The sequence below is a fragment of the Oryza brachyantha genome, chromosome 2 (genome assembly GCF_000231095.2).
Source record: "Oryza brachyantha chromosome 2, ObraRS2, whole genome shotgun sequence".
Taxonomy (NCBI): Eukaryota; Viridiplantae; Streptophyta; class Magnoliopsida; order Poales; family Poaceae; genus Oryza; species Oryza brachyantha.
The window spans coordinates 10,000,001-10,018,122 of NC_023164.2; the positions used below are offsets into that span (position 1 = coordinate 10,000,001).

General features: G+C 46.2%; 1 protein-coding gene across 1 annotated transcript in view; it reads left to right on the forward strand.

Moving 5' to 3' along the window:
* The window catches only part of LOC102706624 (fruit protein pKIWI502), a 6,180-nt gene extending 98 nt beyond the window's left edge, over window positions 1-6,082 (forward strand). Inside the window, exons 1-5 of the mRNA XM_006664762.2 lie at window positions 1-486; window positions 2,193-2,292; window positions 2,410-2,505; window positions 2,603-2,683; window positions 5,817-6,082. The exon at window positions 1-486 is cut by the window's left edge and continues 98 nt beyond it. Of these exons, the coding sequence (XP_006664825.1) occupies window positions 1-486; window positions 2,193-2,292; window positions 2,410-2,505; window positions 2,603-2,683; window positions 5,817-5,879 (826 nt within the window). The 3' untranslated portion in view covers window positions 5,880-6,082. The remainder of the gene's footprint in view (window positions 487-2,192; window positions 2,293-2,409; window positions 2,506-2,602; window positions 2,684-5,816) is intronic.
* Window positions 6,083-18,122: the final 12,040 nt, after the last annotated feature.

Here is an 18,122-nt window from a genome sequence, read left to right on the forward strand (position 1 = left end):
CCGCCCCTCTCCTCATACCTTCTCCGTGCCCGCAATGGGCTCGCTGCCCTTCCTCCGCCGCCGAATGCGCTCCCGGCCCGTCGCCGCCGTCCAGCAGGATGCGGCCGTCTGGACCCCTGCTCCCGTCTCCTCCTCCGGCCCGGCCTCCGCCGACGGCTCGCTCGTCCACTTCTCCGTGGACCTCTCCGACGCCGCCGACCTCGCCGCGTCCTTCGCCGCGCCGGGGCAATACCTCCTGATCCGCGTCCCCGGCGAGGACGAGCTCAAGCCGGCGTTCATGGCCATCGCCTCGCCACCCGGGGGTGCCGGGTTCGAGTTCTTGGTCAAGACCGTGCCTGGCACCACGGCGGAGAAGCTTTGCGGACTCCGCGACGGGGACGTGGTGGAGCTTGGCGCAATCATGGGCAATGGGTTCCCCATCAACAGGATAAATCCACCAGATGAGGCGCAAACTGTGCTCCTCTTTGCTACAGGGACCGGGATCAGGTGATTACTTTATTTCTCTCTCATGAATGCCTTTTAAGTTTTTTTTTTATTTGCTCGGCTAACATAGTAACGATTGACAGATCAATATTGTCATTTCTCACGCCTATTGCTGCAGTTTACACTTAGCACCTTTTTTTGTTGACGATGGATTAAGGGTTATCTGGTTTTTTTCATAGCTATTTAATACAGTAAACGTTCATTACCTACTAGTATAAAATTGGGAATCTGCTCTACAAATTTGAGTCCATGAATTTCTATATAGGTTTTTTTCTGCAAATTTGCGGAAAAAAATACACCATTAAGCAGTTCGGCGGAAGCACGCTCACAAAAGCTGAGGAATAATCTGGACTGTAACAAATTTCATCTCTATAAGCTTAGATATATCGTAGTGTTCCTCACTCAGTAATTTTGAACATGTTGTCACTGTAATGCAGCTTGTTTCTTTTGATTGCTGCCTCATTAATTGGACAAGTGATTTACTTACTATAATCCAATTAACTAAAATAAATAAATGCTGACTTAGGGGAAGAACGCAAGATGCTTATTGTGGTGTACATGGGCCCCGAGTGCCCAAGCACGGGGCTTGGTTCCTAGCGTTAGGGGGTGAGCTGAGTAGGATCAGCCCAGTGGCTTACCTTGTAATCTATGAGAAACATGCATAGAAGATTATCTCCACCTGTAATCCTGTCGATCTTTACTCGGTTTGTTATGGCAACTCTAGATTCACATGTTCCTGGCCCCAAAGTCTATAAAGAGTCAGGCAACCCCACTGAGGGGGACTATACATGTTTTTTCCTATGCTGTATTGCTTTTTTGCTTACACAATCCAATCTACACACTGGAGTAGGGTATTACCTCACGGCAAGGACTTGAACCGGTATAAACTTTTGTGTGTACACCATCTTTTCTTCAACCTAATGCACCCGATAAATATTATCGTGGATTACCGGAATCGACACTTCTACATGGATGATTAAAAAGTGAAAACAACCATATCATCCAACACCCTCACCATTCATCTCAAATGACCATAGGTGCTGACATAATTGTGTTATCGAACATTGAGGAGACCTTCCTTCTATTACTTGTATGTAAAAAAGAGTGGATTTTAAGTGACTTCTGTTGTCAGAAATACAATTAGTCGAAACGGATTACGAAATAGTTACTTTTAGTGCATCCAATCACCACCTGTCATGTCAGCCCAGCTGAATTGCTGGCTGAGCAGCAAAAATTGGTGTGTTGCGTTTTCAGACCCTTTTTGTAAACCTTTTATCAATTCTTACATGAGATAGAATGACACAAAGCTCTCCTCTGTGTTTGAGAAAAAAATGTGTTATTCCTTAAAATTTGTTAAAATACTGCAAGAAATATTGGAATGGATGACTCTGTTTCCTGACCATCAAAGCAAGTATATTTTGGTTTTTTCCCCCCCTTGCCTACACAAGAGTGAGCAAAGATTCCATTGCTTCTAAGGGGCATCAGCATGCTATTTTTTTATTCACTGCACAGTTAAAACATGGCTAAGTTAATGGACTAAATATGTCCTAACTCCTAAATCTCATGTCTCAGCCTAATTGGTCCATTTCTCGTAAGTGCTATTACATCTTTCATGGTAATTTAGTTTGCCTCCATAATATGGCTGTCTGTCTGATTAGACTTCATTTGATGGAATCCTTCCCTTGTTAATTAGTATGCTAATCATGCAGCCCAATTCGTTCCCTTATTGAGTATGGTTTTGGTGTGGATCAAAGAGCTGATGTGCGACTTTATTATGGTGCCAGAAATATCCAAACAATGGCATATCAGGTTGAGACTTGGGACTTACCATCATTCTGCTATATGCAAACTATACCTTCAAAAATACTAAGAGATGCAACATTTTTGTCATGTTTGATGAAACATATATACTTTTCTGTCTGGCAGGATAAGTTTAAAAACTGGGAGTCAACTGGCCTTAAAGTAATCCCAGTATTATCACGAGCAGATGATAGTTGGAAAGGTGAACAGGGATATGTCCAGGTATTTTATGAAAAGAAAAACTCCAACATTACTGTTAGCTTGTTATATGTTCATATGTACATACAACCTTCTTGTTTCATTCATTTTCATTTTTCAGCATGCTTTCTTGAAAGCCCAGAACATTGCAAATCATTTTTCTACTGGGGTGGTGCTGTGTGGACAAAAACAAATGACTCAGGTAAGTTCATTCTCTTTTTTGTTGGTATACTTTTGCATACTCATACTGTTATGGATGCTGCAAGTTATGAAATATTCTGTTCGGTTCTTGATTACCACACAGCTAAATCTCATTCTCATGGATGTAAATACTCCTCAAAAAGAACCAATTTTTTGCAGTCCTCTCTCTCTCTCTCTCTCTAGAGTACTGTTATCTTCGTTCCAGGTTATAAGATGTTTTGGTTTTTCCTAGATTCATATGGATACATATAAAACATATACATTGGCTATACTATATATATATAGTGTGTGTGTTGTTATATTCTTATCATGGTTGTGATAAATCTAGTGCTGACTGTTGCAAAATCATGTGACTATTCTCAACTACCGCTAATATGACTCACCCTAAAGTATTACTGCATTTTGGTGAGTGGCAGTATCAGGAGATACCAATGTCGGTTTGCATACTTATGAGTCAAATCCACACCATGAAGTTTCCAATACATACGCTTAATCAATATGAAATTCAAATTTGGGTATGAAACGTGTCATGGGCAAGTATGTTGGTGAGCGGGATATGCTAAAGAGCGTGGTCATGAGAGGTTGATGAGAGATTTGGTGCCAATCTCCCAATATGTTCAACTTGGTGACATGAAGACATTTATGTTTTGAGACTTCCGATCAGCCGATTGTCACCTTGCAACCACTACACTTGCACATCTAGTTATTATCGATCACACTCACATGATTGAACTCAACATGAAGGTTTTACTACTGCAAACAATCGAAGAAATTCACAAGAACAAGGAAAACGCAATGTAAACTGCATATGAATAATTAAGAACACGAAGATAGGGTTACACGAACCGATCTAGTGCCGAAACTGCAAACTGGAAGAATAATCTAACCAAAACCTAAACACTAACAATGAGGACAACAACTAGATATTCATAAGTTAGAAGATGTAAAAGGTCGGCCATAACAGTGCCAGTTGTACAAGACACAAGGCCTAAACAAGTTCGGACTGGAAGAAGTATATGTCTTGTTTTGATGATTCCGAACAGCTCAACTGGAATTTTGTTGTCAGACTAAAACCGTCTGAAAGTAGACTTCATAAGCTTTTTAATATGTACTCCTGGGCCCCGAGAAGCCCTCTGGATCAGCAGCTAAGTCTATATTAAGTTGATGTTGTCAAGAGGTCCAAACCTTCCAGCAGAAATTGGTCTGCGCTTGAAGGCTTTTCTTCTACATGTGTTCCTGTGCTCTTCTCCATGGCATTGTCCTAAGTTTTTAATGGCAATCAAATCATCACAAGGATTAAATAGTATCATCTCCATCTTTTTGCTTCTACTTATGCTTATAAGCCAAAATTTGAATTTTCAACCTTAAATTTGGACTTGATTTGGTTTTTTTTTCGTTGTAGTTTATTTTACAGCCTTGGTTTTTAGATCGTTAAGAACACGTATATAAAAAATTATTCACAAATTATTTTTCATTTGCAAATACACCGTTTGGCTTTTTCCCTTGTAAAAGCCAAACAATCACCCCTACATATATTTGTATGTAAACTTAGGTATGTATTCACTTCATAATTAAGTCATCAGGCACACTCGCGAGTTATCGGTCTTTGGATCATTGTTTCATTTTGTTTAGTTTGTGGTATGTTTATATCCAAGGAAGACATGGCCCTAGACCTCGAAGGTGCAGCTTGGGTGAAGTAGGGTAAACAAAAGAAGGTAGGAAAAAGATTAATTATAAAGAACTGGCCCTAACATAACAACCAACTCTGACGCCAATCCTAACTAAATCCAACTCTTATCTAATCCTAACACAATTTGACTCCTTTAACCTAACCTTCACACAAAACGTACTACTTTAGGATAAGGACTTATCTAAGCCAATTGGACTTTAACTTGGTAAGGTTGGGCCTGGACCTGCTTGGAGCCTTGGGCTGCAGTCACTTGTACCTGTTGTACCCCCCTCGTGCGTGCCCGTGCACAGCTCAAGCTGGGAGCTGGAAAAAGGGATATAGGCCATGAAACTCATGAAGGGACATACACGAAGCTTCAGCTGCTTGCAGGCTCACCTAATGAACCACAAGTTCCCACTGGTCACGGGGAAGTATATTAAGTACAGTTGCTGCTTGAATTCCTTTTAATAAATTGCTAGTTGATTTCCAATCCAAACTTTGTCCTACCTCAACTCCACTTCTTTTCCTCGGGATAGAATACATTGGATCAGTTCCTTATCGCATACAGTGATCAGTCATGTTTGCATCAATGATGTCTGCCATGCTGCATTTCTCATAAGGTTCAAATGTTAAGCAAGCCAGCACAATGGTGCCCCTCCGTGATATATTTACTGGTAAGGCCTTGTTCTACACTGTTCCTCTTCCACACACTTTGTTTGTTCTTGCCTTAACATAAGCATTTGGGCAGAGGATTCACAGAACTTAAATTTGTATTATTATAAAGCAATGTGTCAAGCTAAGGGAAAGTTCAAATTTATATTTAATACTCCCTCCATCCTAAAATATAAGCATTTCTATGATTCAAATTTTGTATCACAATATAAGCATTTCTGCACAGAACCCATGATTTCAATCATTCCAATGATTCCAAAGCCAATTAGATACTTCGAAAGTGAATCAAATCAATTCAAAATTGACCAGTAAGTAATTAAAAGGGAATCTTTTGACATCTCCTAGTATGTTCTAAACACCATATAAATACTTATATTTTGGGACGGAGGTGCATGGTTGTAATTAGTTATTAATACATGGTGCAAAAGAAGTGCATAGTTCCAAATTTGTTTGCCCATGCAGGTGCATAGGTTACCAATTGATCTGATGAATTTATGGGCATTTCCATATTTTGTTGTCTTGTTTGATTGGTTGATATGAGCTATATTTCATTATATCTTTGAGGGCTTGTTTGGATTGGACCCATTTTTATCCATACCAAATTGAGTAGATTAGAATTTGTACTAGTGTGGAGAAAAACTGGTGGCAAACCCAACATCCATGTGGTACTATTGAAATTGCTGAAAAATTGGTAGAGCAAAATCTGGCTTTCATCCAAACAAGTGAGTAAAATATTGATGAATTCCCTTTCTATTCCCGGTTATTGCTTATGATGATGTATTCTGCTTTACAGGAGATCACATCAGCCCTTGTAGGAGATGGTGTATCACCTGATAAGATTTTGACCAACTATTAGCAAGGATTGACGGGCCTCCTGTAAAGTTCAGTGCTTTGTTTGGGCTCAGAATGTTCTTTTTTCTGTCGTATTTTAGCTGTTCTGATCCAATGGTTTTGATAAATCTCAGTACATGTATAATATATTTATACATTATAATCATTGTTCAGATTATAGCCACTTTTTCAGACCATGGGAAGCATTCAGCTCCAGGCTTGTTTGCACTTACTGACTGATGCGATCTCAGTGGAACTTTAGTAGAGTAACAAACTAATAGCCATTGTCCGTTTGCGATGCAAACCTACACCATCAAATCATTCTTAGCTGCCTAACAATTACTACCCATCAGATGTTTGTTCTGTAAATTTAGTTAAAACTTATATTGGGATTTTTTTTTTCTCGAAGACGCAAGAGAATTGCGTTTCATTTCATTAAGGGGAAGAAAATAAAGGAAAAAAATGGATACAAGGATGGAGAGACACAAAAACTCCCCTACTGCAAGACACTCAGCCCTAGCACACTAGCTGTCAAGGGCACCGACGCCTAAGACGGTGGGACCTCGGCTACGTAACTCGTAACCTTGGCCAGTAGCGGTGTTGGGGTTTTTGCCCGGGTGTCCGATGATGAAAGGGGAGGGAGTAAAAGTATTATTTCTTGCTTAATCCTCAAGAGTACCGATTAAATCTTATATATAGGCACGTAGCCCAAATAACTAAGGAAATAGACTAACTAACTAAGGAAACAAACTCCCTGAATATCTAAGGAAACAAACTCAAATATCTAAGGAAACAAACTCCTCGAAGAAGACGAGGACGAACCGTCGGAGGAACGGCTGCAGAATGTCGTTCATGAGCGCCTGGAATGTTGCTAGGGCGTTGCACAAGCCGAACGGCATCACCAGGAACACGTAGAGGCTGTCGTGTGTGCGGAAGGCAGTCTTATGAACATCTTCGGGTCGCATTCGGACTTGATGATAGCCCAAGCGGAGATCCAGCTTGATGAAGAAGCGGGCACCGTGGAGCTCGTCGAGCAGCTCGTCAACCACCGGAATTGGGTACGCGTCCTTGACCGTGAGTGCGTTTGATGCGCGATAGTCGACACAAAAGCGCCAGCTGTCATCTGCCTTCCGCACGAGTAGTACGGGCGAGGAGAAGGCCGAGGAGCTCCGACGAATAATGCCGTGTTCCAGCATCGCAGCGCACTGTCGTTCCAGCTTGTCCTTGTGCGCGGCGGGGCGTGGTAACGGTAGGGGCGGACTGCCACCGGTGTTGACCCTGGGAGAAGCGTGATGCTATGGTCGCGGGAGCGTGGAGGTTGCATGCCCTTGGGCTCGGCAAAGACCGGGGCGAACTCATCTAGGAGAGCCGGTAGAAGGTCGGAGCCGGTGCATGCCTGGATGGCTGGACTAGGCGAGCCGGCCTGGGCGTGCCGGCACACCTGGTGGTCCTCGCGCTAGAAAGACATGGTGAGGATGCCGAAGTCCCAGAGGATGGGCCCTAGGGATGCAAGCCACTACATGCCCAGGACCACATCATAGCCAGCGAGTGGCAAGGTGAAGAAGTCCGCGGTGAACAACTCGCCGTTGATGCTGAATGGCGCGCCGCAGTATACGCCCGGGCATGGGACGTGGTCGCCATGGCCACCATAACCTGCAGGGGCTTCTTAGACCGGAGCTGCAGCGAGGTACGGGTGGCCGCTTCCTCTGCTACAAAGTTGTGGGTGGAGCCGGAGTCCAGGAGGGCGAGGAGGGAGACACCTCCTAAGTTGATGAAGACCTACATCGTCTCACTTGTGCGGATGCCGATGATGGCATGAACCGAGATGTGCAGGTCGTCAATAGCAGGCGCGTCTGCCATGGGATCCTCCTCGTCATCCTCACACGCCAAGTCGAGGAGGAAGATGCGTTGGCAGACACGATTGTGTCCGCGGCCTAATTTTTCGTTGCAGTTGAAGCAGAGGCCCAAGAGACGGCGTTCTTCCATCTCAGCCTGGGATAGGCGCCAGACTTGAGCCCTTCGAGCATTGCTGGGGCCTATGGGGATGTGGCCGACGGGGTGGGCGCATGCAAGGCGGGGCGTGGCGGGGGTGTCGGCAGGAGGCCCTTGTGCTGGTGTCGAGGCTGGGATGCTGAGGCCCCCGCACACTGATCGCGCAGTTCCAACTTGCACGCGAGACTCATGGCGAGGGCGAGGGTCAGCGGGTTGTGGATCTCGATGTCGAGGCTGAGGGGCAGCTGCAAACCGACGGTGAAGAGGTGTACTTTCTAGGCCTATGTGAGTGTACCGGCGCGGGGCAGCAGAGCTTCAAACCGGTCTTGGTACTCGACGACCGAAACCCGTCCGCCGGCATGCCGCGAGTTCACCGAGCGGGTTGGAGCGTAGAGGTGGCCTGAAGCGGGTGTTGATGAGCTCGGTGAAGAACCGCCACGACGGTGTGCCTTCGTCTCGCTGGATCTGCATGTACCATAGCTAGGCACCTGCCTCGAGGTTGTAGGAAGCCATCCATACATTCTCCTCCTCGGCGATGCGTTGTTAATGGAAGTAGGATTCGCACCGATTGATGAACGCCAGGGGATCTGATTTGCCATCAAACTTGGGAAAGTCCATCTTCTGGAAACGCGGTGGCCGGTCATGATGGTGTTCGCCCGAGTGCGGTCCTCGTGGAGCAGATGATGAAGAGTCGGTGGTGCGTTGCTCAAGCGTCGTGATCTTGGCATGCAGGTGCTCGATGGTCGCGTCTAACTTGGTGATGAGGTCCGCGAGGTCAGCCGGTGTCGGGTCCGCCACTGGTGATGAGACGGACGACGGTGATGAACAGTGGGTGGGGGCGAGGCGTAGTGGGCGGCGGCGGCGGTGGAGTTGAGGCGGATCGGCTGGAACGTGATATCAAGTTGTCAAGGGCGTCGACGCACAAGACGGCGGGACCTCGGCTACGTAACTCGTAGCCTCGACCGGTAGCGGCGTCAGGGTTTTTGCCCGGCTGCCCGATGATGAAAGGGGAGGAGTAAAAGTATTATTTTTTGCTTAATCCTCAGGAGTACCGATTACATCTTATATATAGGCACGCAACCCAAATAACTAAGGAAATAGACTAACTAAGGAAATAAACTCCTTAAATATCTAAGGAAATAAACTAACTAACTAAGAAAACCAACTCCCTGAACCTAGCTTTCCATGCATGCCGAGTGCATGCCTAAACTCACGCCCTATCTTGGGCCCCTGATCGGCGCCAATAATGGTAGCCCCACATGACACTAGCTGCCAAGGTTTGTCACCCCACTAAGCATCTTTTGAAGGCAAGATGCTCCTGCTTGACAGCAAAGATTATCCTCTAATCCTACTACATGCAAGACCGAGGCAACACTTGGACTAATATTATTGAAAACACAGTCATTACGATGTTTCCAAATCTTGCAAGCTACTAAGATTACTAGGGAATTGGGCCCCTTTTTTACTTCTTTCGGTCTGTGTTTGGTGGGATTTTTCACTTGAGAACCTGAGTGGTTTACATAGCCTCATGAATAACCGTGCAGTTTCAATTTACTAGTACATCACATTGTGCTTGTAAAACTTATTTATTCAGGGAGCTAGTGATTCTAAAAGTTAAAAATATTTTTAAAGTATATTTGGCTGGTGAGAAGAGAAACTGGCTTACTAATTGATTTATATTTGGATTGTATAACTACAGTGAGATTTTGGAGTAGCTGCAGAGGCGACAAGAGCATGATGTCACGTACACATATCCTAAACACTTGCGGAGTTAGTCAGTTCTATCCCATAGCGCCATTGGATCCTCATAAGAACGATCATGCTTTGTGATAGACTGATTGTAGGTTGCTGGACAATCGACACGGCTGCTGCCCTCATGGGAATCCAATGAGCATCATTCATCTCACAGTCTCACAGCCCTCATGCCACTCCCATCAGCGTCAGGTTCACAGGATAACTAGCGTGGAACGCATGCTTTGCGCGCGCTACCATCCATTTTAATTTCATCAATCAAACCCGGTTATGTCCATTGGATGATAATTTGAAGGCATGCATGCAAGTCAAAAATCACATACACGCTCTTTCCTCAACCCCCCGCATGCATTGCGCGTGTGTTTGACAGAAAAACAAAAAAAATCAAACGTTTGATCAATAGCAAAAGTGTAGTTATAATAGGATGTTGAGGGTCGTGCCGCCGTCTATAAGAATGCGGCCCACCTTGACATTGCAGATAGTCGGGGAGGTCACCAGGGCCAGACGGCCGCTACCGGTGACGTTCGCAAGGTGGTCGGTTTGATCGAAGGTGAGGGGCACCTCGAACCATTGCGACCGTCGTGCCGCTTTGTGGGACAACACCGTGGCTAGAAGCTCTCGCTTCATAGCCTTGAAGCTGCGACGGGAGGCGTGGGCACACGCCCCTCTGTCCATGGTGGCGACGGCATGCTCGGCTTCCTAGAAGCTGAGGTCATCGTCGTCGTCAGCGGGGGCCGATTGCTCGGCCTTCTCTCGTTGGTTCTCCACGAGGGCTACTGGGCTTTGCCCTTGCGGAGTTGCGGTCCTCCTTCTCCCGCTCGTACTGTCGTACGCGTTCGGCCAAGTTTTTGATCGATCGACACTCGGCAAGGCTGTGGCAAGAGGTGTTGTGCACTGAGCACCATTTGTTTGTGGACCCGCTCTTTGTCGGCAGACTTGTCGCGGCCGCTCGTGGCTTTCCACTTACACTGGGGACGTGCGGCGGCGTCGGTGGTGAGGACGTGCCCATCCTCGCCCCCTTGTGAGGGTCTCTTTTTGCGCCACTTGCTTCGTCGGTCCTCATGGGACGTGGACGTTGCTACGGCGAGGGTGGATGTGGCTGGTCCGGAAGGGTTCTAGGCCTAGGCCACCTCTCTCTGATCCACTCGATCGACGAGCTCAAAGAGCTCACCCGTAGTCTCGGGCTTCTTAGAGACGATCTTCTCCAACATGCGGTTATGTCGGACACCATTCCTGAACGCATAAATAACCGCATGAGCAGGAATGCGTGGGATGGCGTTGCGCACCTGGCGGAACCGCTAGATGTAATAGCACAGGGACTCGTTGTCCTGTCGCTGCACGGCGTGGAGGTCTGCCTCCTCCCCTGTCGGGGGTACGTGCCTTGGAAGTTCATGATGAACTGCTGGCACAGGTCCTCCTAGGAGTGCACGGATGCCGCTGGAGGTTCATCAGCCAGGCTTGCGCCTGGCCCTTCAGCGCCATGGGGAAGAAATTCACCATGACGCAATCGTCGCCCCCCGCCGTCTCAATGATCATGGTGTAGATCTGGAGGAACTCAGCGGGGTCGACGCTGTCGTCATACTTCTTCGTCAGGTGAGGCCGGAACTTTGAGGGCTAGTGGACGCTCCGCAGGCTCGCCATAAAGGCTCGGCTTCCACCCCCGGCAGATGGCGACGGGGGGCGCACTCTTGTGCTGGGAAGGTGTCCCCCTTGAGGGTGAGGCGCTACCTGTAGTTCGTGTTGTCGGGGACGGCGGGGTCTTACATCGTCGGTCTGCAGGTGCGCGCTCCCCTTGAGGAGCGGGCGCTGCCCATGACCTGTGTGTCATGGCGCTCCTTGCGTCGTCTTTTGATGCTCAGGCGAGCGTCGCTCTCGGCATAGAGTTTGCTCGCTCGCACGCTGCTGGCTACAGGTGATGATGGGGCCCGGCGAGTCCAAGCCACTGAGGCCGTTCCCCGCGGCCGAGGTGGGGGCCATGCTACGGGTGGCCGCCTCGTCAACGTGCGGTCGACGGCTACCAGCTACTGTTGCGCTGTCGTAACCAGCTTGGCCACGTTGTCCAGCTAGCGCTGGGCGTTGGTCCCTGGGTGTGGTGTGACCGGGGGATGGCGTAGTAACGCCTTGGCGGACTGGAGGGCGCCCTCAAGGGTGCCGAACTCCAGGCGGTGTCGCTCCCTGCCCCTGTGTTGTGCGCCGATGCGCACATCGGGGAGAGGCGTAGAGGTGTCCGCTTCAGCCATGGCTGCCTGCGCCACTGCGGGGTCTTCGCTCGCCGCAGGGGCGCTGAGCGACGGTGACGGTGGATGAGATTTGCAAGGGTGTCTACGATGCCGGTAGTGGGGGATGTCATCGGCCGCGTCGCTGTCATCCTCGACATCCTCCACCACCACACCTGGGTCACGGGACGGGGGTGGAACATGATTCTCCTGTGCTTTTGCCATCACTGACCGACAATCGCGATCGGAGAAGGTTCCCTCTGGAAGGCGGGAAAGAGAGTCTTTCAAAAACCTCAAATAACGCACCCCCTACTTGGCGGATCAGCTATCGTTAGTTGGGCTCCTCGAGCGGGAGTTCACTGAACCCCCTTTTGAGTTTGGCCCTGGGGTGCAGGGTTGAGTCCAAGAAAGCCCTGTTGTGGGATACCTACACCGGGGGTATCTGGAGACTATACAAAGACGTACGGCCAATGGGGTACCGAATAGGGAGGAGAATATATCTGTATGGTGTCGGCTAGGAGTCTGGTACGTACCGGATTGCATGCCGGGTACTTCGGACCCGAGCCATAACTAAATTGAGATAGATCTTAGTCTTACTAGATTAGGACTCTATCATATCTGTAACTCTTCCCCCATTATATAAGGGGTACGGGGTGCCCCCTTGAGGGCAACAGAGATCCATCTGCGCAATACAATCGCCAAGCAGGATTAAGGTATTATCTCGCCACGTCGAGAGCTTAAACCTGGGTAAACTCTTTCCCTCTTCATCATTAACCATCAAATTCCGAGCTTGGTAGCCACCCTATAAGTTTATTGCCGACATCAAACGTCGACAGTTGGTGCGCCAGGTAGGGGGTGCGCTATCTTTCTTTTTTCGATCTAAAGCTCTTTTCAGCGAAGTTCGATGGACTTCAACTCGAACATCATGAAGTCCTCCCTCCTGGTCAAAGATTGCTTTGTTATGCGTGATTACGCAGAACAGTTAGCCAAAGGCCAGTCGAGGGCCGCCGGGCTGAGCAAAGTGAAGCCTGCTGACAAGAAAGACGACGACTTCCAGGACCCGCAAGCCGAGCTAAACCATATCTTTGGTGGCCCGCTCGCGTACGAGTCCAGGCAGAAGCAGAAGCTCGCATCAAGGGAGATCAACACCACAACGGTGGATGTCCCCAGTACCTACGGTGGTCGGAGGTTCCGGTCACTTTCGACCGCTCGGATTATCCTGACCGAGTGGCTCACCCGGGGCAGTACCCACTGGTCCTAGCCCCAGTCGTCAAAAGTGTCAAGCTGAAGCGCGTCCTCACCGACGGAGGGAGCACACTCAACATCCTCTTCGCCAAGACGCTCGACGACATGAAGATCCCGAGGACGGAGCTACGCCCAAGCAATGCGCCCTTCCATGGGGTCATCCCCGGGCTATCAGCAACACCACTCGGGCAGATCACTCTTCCGGTTACCTTTGGGACAAAGGACAACTACCGGACGGAGAACATCTGCTTTGAAGTCGCTGACTTCGAGACGGCGTACCATGCCATCATCGGCAGGCCCGCGCTGGCGAAGTTCATGGCGGTCCCGCACTACACCTAGCTCACGGTTAAGATGCCCGTTCCACATGGCGTCATCACCCTGCGCAACAACATCAAGCAGGCCTTCAGCTGCAAGGCGGAGAGCTGCGAGATTGCACAACAGGCTGAAGAAGAAGCCGACCGAGAGCAGATATGCGAAGCCTCAACTCGCAAGATGAAGGACGATGATCTACCATCTAAAAAGGTGGCAAAAATTACCTCCAACGAGAAGAATAGATCGCCCTTGACCCCGTCGACTCGTCTAAATTTACTTTCATAGGAACTCAATTAGATTCCAAATAGGAACTCACACTTGTCACTTTCCTCCAAAATAATAAAGATATTTTTGCTTGGAAACCGTCTGATATGCCGGGAGTCCCTAGGGAAGTGATTGAGCACTCCTTGAATGTAAAAGACGACGCTAGGCCAGTTAAGCAGCGCCTTCGCCGCTTCGCACAAGACAGGAAAGACGCGATTAAGGAGGAATTGACCAAACTGCTTGCGGCTGGCTTCATTAAAGAAGTCAAATACCCCGACTGGTTGGCCCACCCCGTCTTGGTCAAAAAGAAGAACAATAAATGGCGAATGTGTGTGGATTACACGGACCTTAACAAGGCATGCCCTAAGGATCCGTTTGGTCTACCGCGCATCGACCAAGTCGTAGACTCGGCGGCTGGTTGCGCATTACTCAGCTTCCTCGATTGCTACTCGGGCTACCATCAGATCAGCCTAAGACAGGCCGATCAGATGAAGACCTCCTTCATCACACCATTCAGCGCGTACTGCTACATCACAATGCTGTTCGGTCTAAAAAACGTAGAGGCAACCTACCAACGGACCATCCAAGGTTGCCTCCACGACCAGATCGGGTGAAACGTGGAAGCATACGTCGAATGTTTCTACTGCAAGACTCTCCATAAGTTGCAAATATCTTTTCTACATGGATTCGAATGTTTCTAAATGATATGTTTGAACTTAAGAAAGTTTGGATTCTGTTTTGATAGTCTGGACAATCCTATGGTAAAAGGGTACTGGTTTCACAAATGGATCGACCCTGACTCCGATTAGTCCGACTACCTTGTTGACGCTCGTGACATCGTCGCTCCTCACGTTCCTTGCGTTGACGGTTGAGTTTGTTGTGAAGGTCGAACCCTTTGTTGCGATGAAATATTCTTGTTCGATTTCAAGCTGTTGGCATTGTTCTTCCAGTTAGTGTTCTTTGTCATCGAGGCGACGTCGTTTCTCTTGGAGCTCCTTCCTCAGCTCTGAGTCGGCAGACACTCAGTCTGACCATATGGAGCTTGATGGTTGCTTTGAAGATGACCGCTTAGACCAAGGAGATCTCGATGATCGGGCCTCCGATCTAGAAGGAGGATTTCCATAGTGATGCCGAGATTGTTGGATGGCAGTGGTGGTAACCATCGCCTTCACCTTATGAATTTTTTCCGCGATCGAGTATTCTGGGAGTCCCTCGAGGATGTCACCCAGTAGGTCTGCCGTCACTCGAACGTTCTATTGAGGGGGTCTTGAAGACTATGCGCCCCTCAACCTAAGTGTGGAGTAGATTGCACTACATCTTGCGCAACTGGTTTCTCAACTCTCGCGAGATTGACTCTCATGTTGGCGTCTAGCTTCATCTTCAAGTTGTTGGCGTTCATCTTCCTTCCTCCTCTCCTCGGCCAGTTTAGCCGTTTGTTCCTCCTGACACTTCTTCTCGACCTCATCTATTGACGTCTGAGCGGTTGTGAAGACTTCCCTAGGGGGAACAAAGCTTCCCGAGCTGCTGTAGGTGTCTAACGCTGCGAGTTAAACGGTTGGCTCGACATTGATGTTAATCCTGAGTGGCATAGATGCCAACTCAGGAGATTGTAACTCCGTGTGGTGAGATCTAGATTGGATCTCGTCTTCAACTGGCGCTGAGTTGTTAGATACGGAGTGACACATCCTCTAGATTCAGATGATTCTGAATCCGTGAAAAAGAGCGCACCAAACTGATCGGCTAGAAGTCTAATGCCGCCTAACTTGAAAGTTTGCCTTGGGCCAAATTTTGTCTTCATGATCTTCGAATTTGGGTCCATTGATCTCATCGAAACCTTGGAAGTAGCTACCCCACCTAGCGCGCCAACTATTGATAATTTGGATCGACAGTAATATACGGGGTGACTAACGAGGCACAGAGATCAGTGTTTAGATGTAGACACAGGGTTACCCATGTTCAGGATCTTGGTATACGAGATAACATTCTACTCTTGCTTTACGATTGTATTCGATGATGATCAAATCAACTAGAAAATAACTAATCTGAATATGACGTGCCCATTGAGGGGAGCCCTGTCCCCTCCCCTTATACAGTGAGGGACATGGTTACATATAAAATCATAATCTGATAAGACTAATACCTACCCGATCTAGATACGGAAGAGTACACCAATCTCGACATGCAATCCGGATGTATCCAAACTCTATCTGATCTAGTATAAGACAATGTTTTCTTCCTACGGTACCCCTTCCATATACGGATACATACACGTTATAGATGCCCTGGGTATGGGTATCTCTGTTTTGGATGTTTCAGTACCAGTTAGAAAATATTTTTATGACAATGTCTTGGGTTTAGTCCAATTCAAATTCCTTATGTTTTGGATGCGATCTGCGAAACAAGTGGATGACTAGTTCAACCAAATTTCTTTTTTCATGTTCAAGATATGTGATTTAATTTCTTTCTTGCTTTATAGGTCACGGTATATAAGAATGCGATGTGTGTCATTAGAGGGGATACTCAACACTATGAATAAACATTAACATTTCTAGGGACAAAAAAGTCAAAAAGTAAATAATACTTCTAAAAGATGAATAGTCAAGCTTGGTATTCAAAAGATAAAACATTGTACATTTAAATACGAGCGTAGTCAATATTAGGGGGTAATAATAACAGTTGGATTTATCATTCAACGGATAAGAAAGGTTAAAATCTGGACGTCCACTTAAAAGAATATTGATATATGAGTAAAATATATGACCGGTCCTTAAACTTAGGACTGTATGTCATCTAGGTCCATAAACTTAAAAACTGCACATCTAGATTCTTAAACTTACAAGCGGATGTCATTTAGGTCCATAAACTTTTAAAGTGCATATCTAAGTTCTTAAACTTGAGAGTGAATGTTATTTATGTCTGTAAACTTAAAATTGCATATTTAGGTCCATTTTCTTTAACGAATCATAGTTGGTCCAAATCTCATTTGACTTAAATTTACCTCAAATGGGATTGTTTGCAAATGGTACCTACGTGGAATGCTATGTCCGCGGTCAACTTTAGTCAAATGAGGTTTGAACCAATAATGATTTATTAAACTAAGATGGTGGACCTAGATGTACAATTTAAAAGTTTACGGACCTAAATAATATCCATTCCGAAGTTTAAGTATCTAGATGTGTATTTTTTAAGTTTATGTACTTAGATAACATCCGCTTATAAGTTTAAAGACCGGTCATATATATATATATATATATATATATATAGCAAGACTAATATATGCACACCCCTTAGTATAAGCTATTCTACCCCGCACCCCTCCAAGGCCTCCTAAGGCCCATCCCACCTCCCATGGCCCAAAAACCACCCCACCTCATTTTAAGGCTAGTCAAAGGATTAATCCCGTGAGTCAACTTCTTTATGGGCTCCCTCTTATGTCTATCTAAGCCCACCTCTCGTTTCATAGAAATTGTGCAATAACACGACGACTAATTTACAGTAACAACGTCGAAACATATCTATGAGGGATCTACTTTTTTAGAATATTTTTTAAACAATATGGTACAAAAGTTCTTAAAATATAATATATGTGGTGAGAGATAAAGTTGTTTAAAGTTCAAAATCTTAAGAAATATCTATAAGTAACGTCGTGATAGAAGTGCTATAACGCTATAACGTAATAACACGCTTTCTACACAGTATTAACACGCTTTCACACAGTATTAACACGCTTTCACACAGTAATAACGTTACGTTGCTATAAAATATGTGTATTGTTATTGCACAATTACAGTAACGTCGTGATAGGAAGTGCAGTAATATCGCGATATACGTGCAGTAATATGTGTGTTGCATAGTTGTAGTAACGTCGTAATAAAAATACAGTAACATCACGATAGAAGTACAGTAACATCATTACTATGTATTGCTGCTACAGTACAACTAATGCATGTGAGAGAGCTAAAAATATTGTATTCTCAATCTTTAAAGAGCAATATCTCGTGTGTTTTGTATTATTTTTCAAAACCGTTTGCAACACATTGGTTAAAAAATGTGATTTAAAAAACTAGATCCGTCATGACTATATTTTGACATTGTTACTGTATTTTATAAGGCATGTTACTGTATTTTTGCCTTCGTGTTACTGTACTTTTAATAGACGCGAGTTGACAGAGGTGGTGTATGGAGAAATGTCAAATGACATGTTTGAATGGTGGGAGAGAGTTTTGACCAGGCTAAAGAAAGATTTTGGACCTTCCAGGGGTGGGAGAGGTTTTAAGCCTTATGAGACGAGGGGTACCTAGAATAACCTATTCTAGATGTGTACGTATTAATTTTAATATATATATTTATATAAATATAAAAATAATTAGGATTATGAAAGAGGACAAATTTAGATGCGCCGTCATGCCGCTCAAAAAAAGGGCCATTTCGAAATACGGCAGAGGTACTCCTACTACTTTTAATTTGGAATTCCAATATGCGCTCCT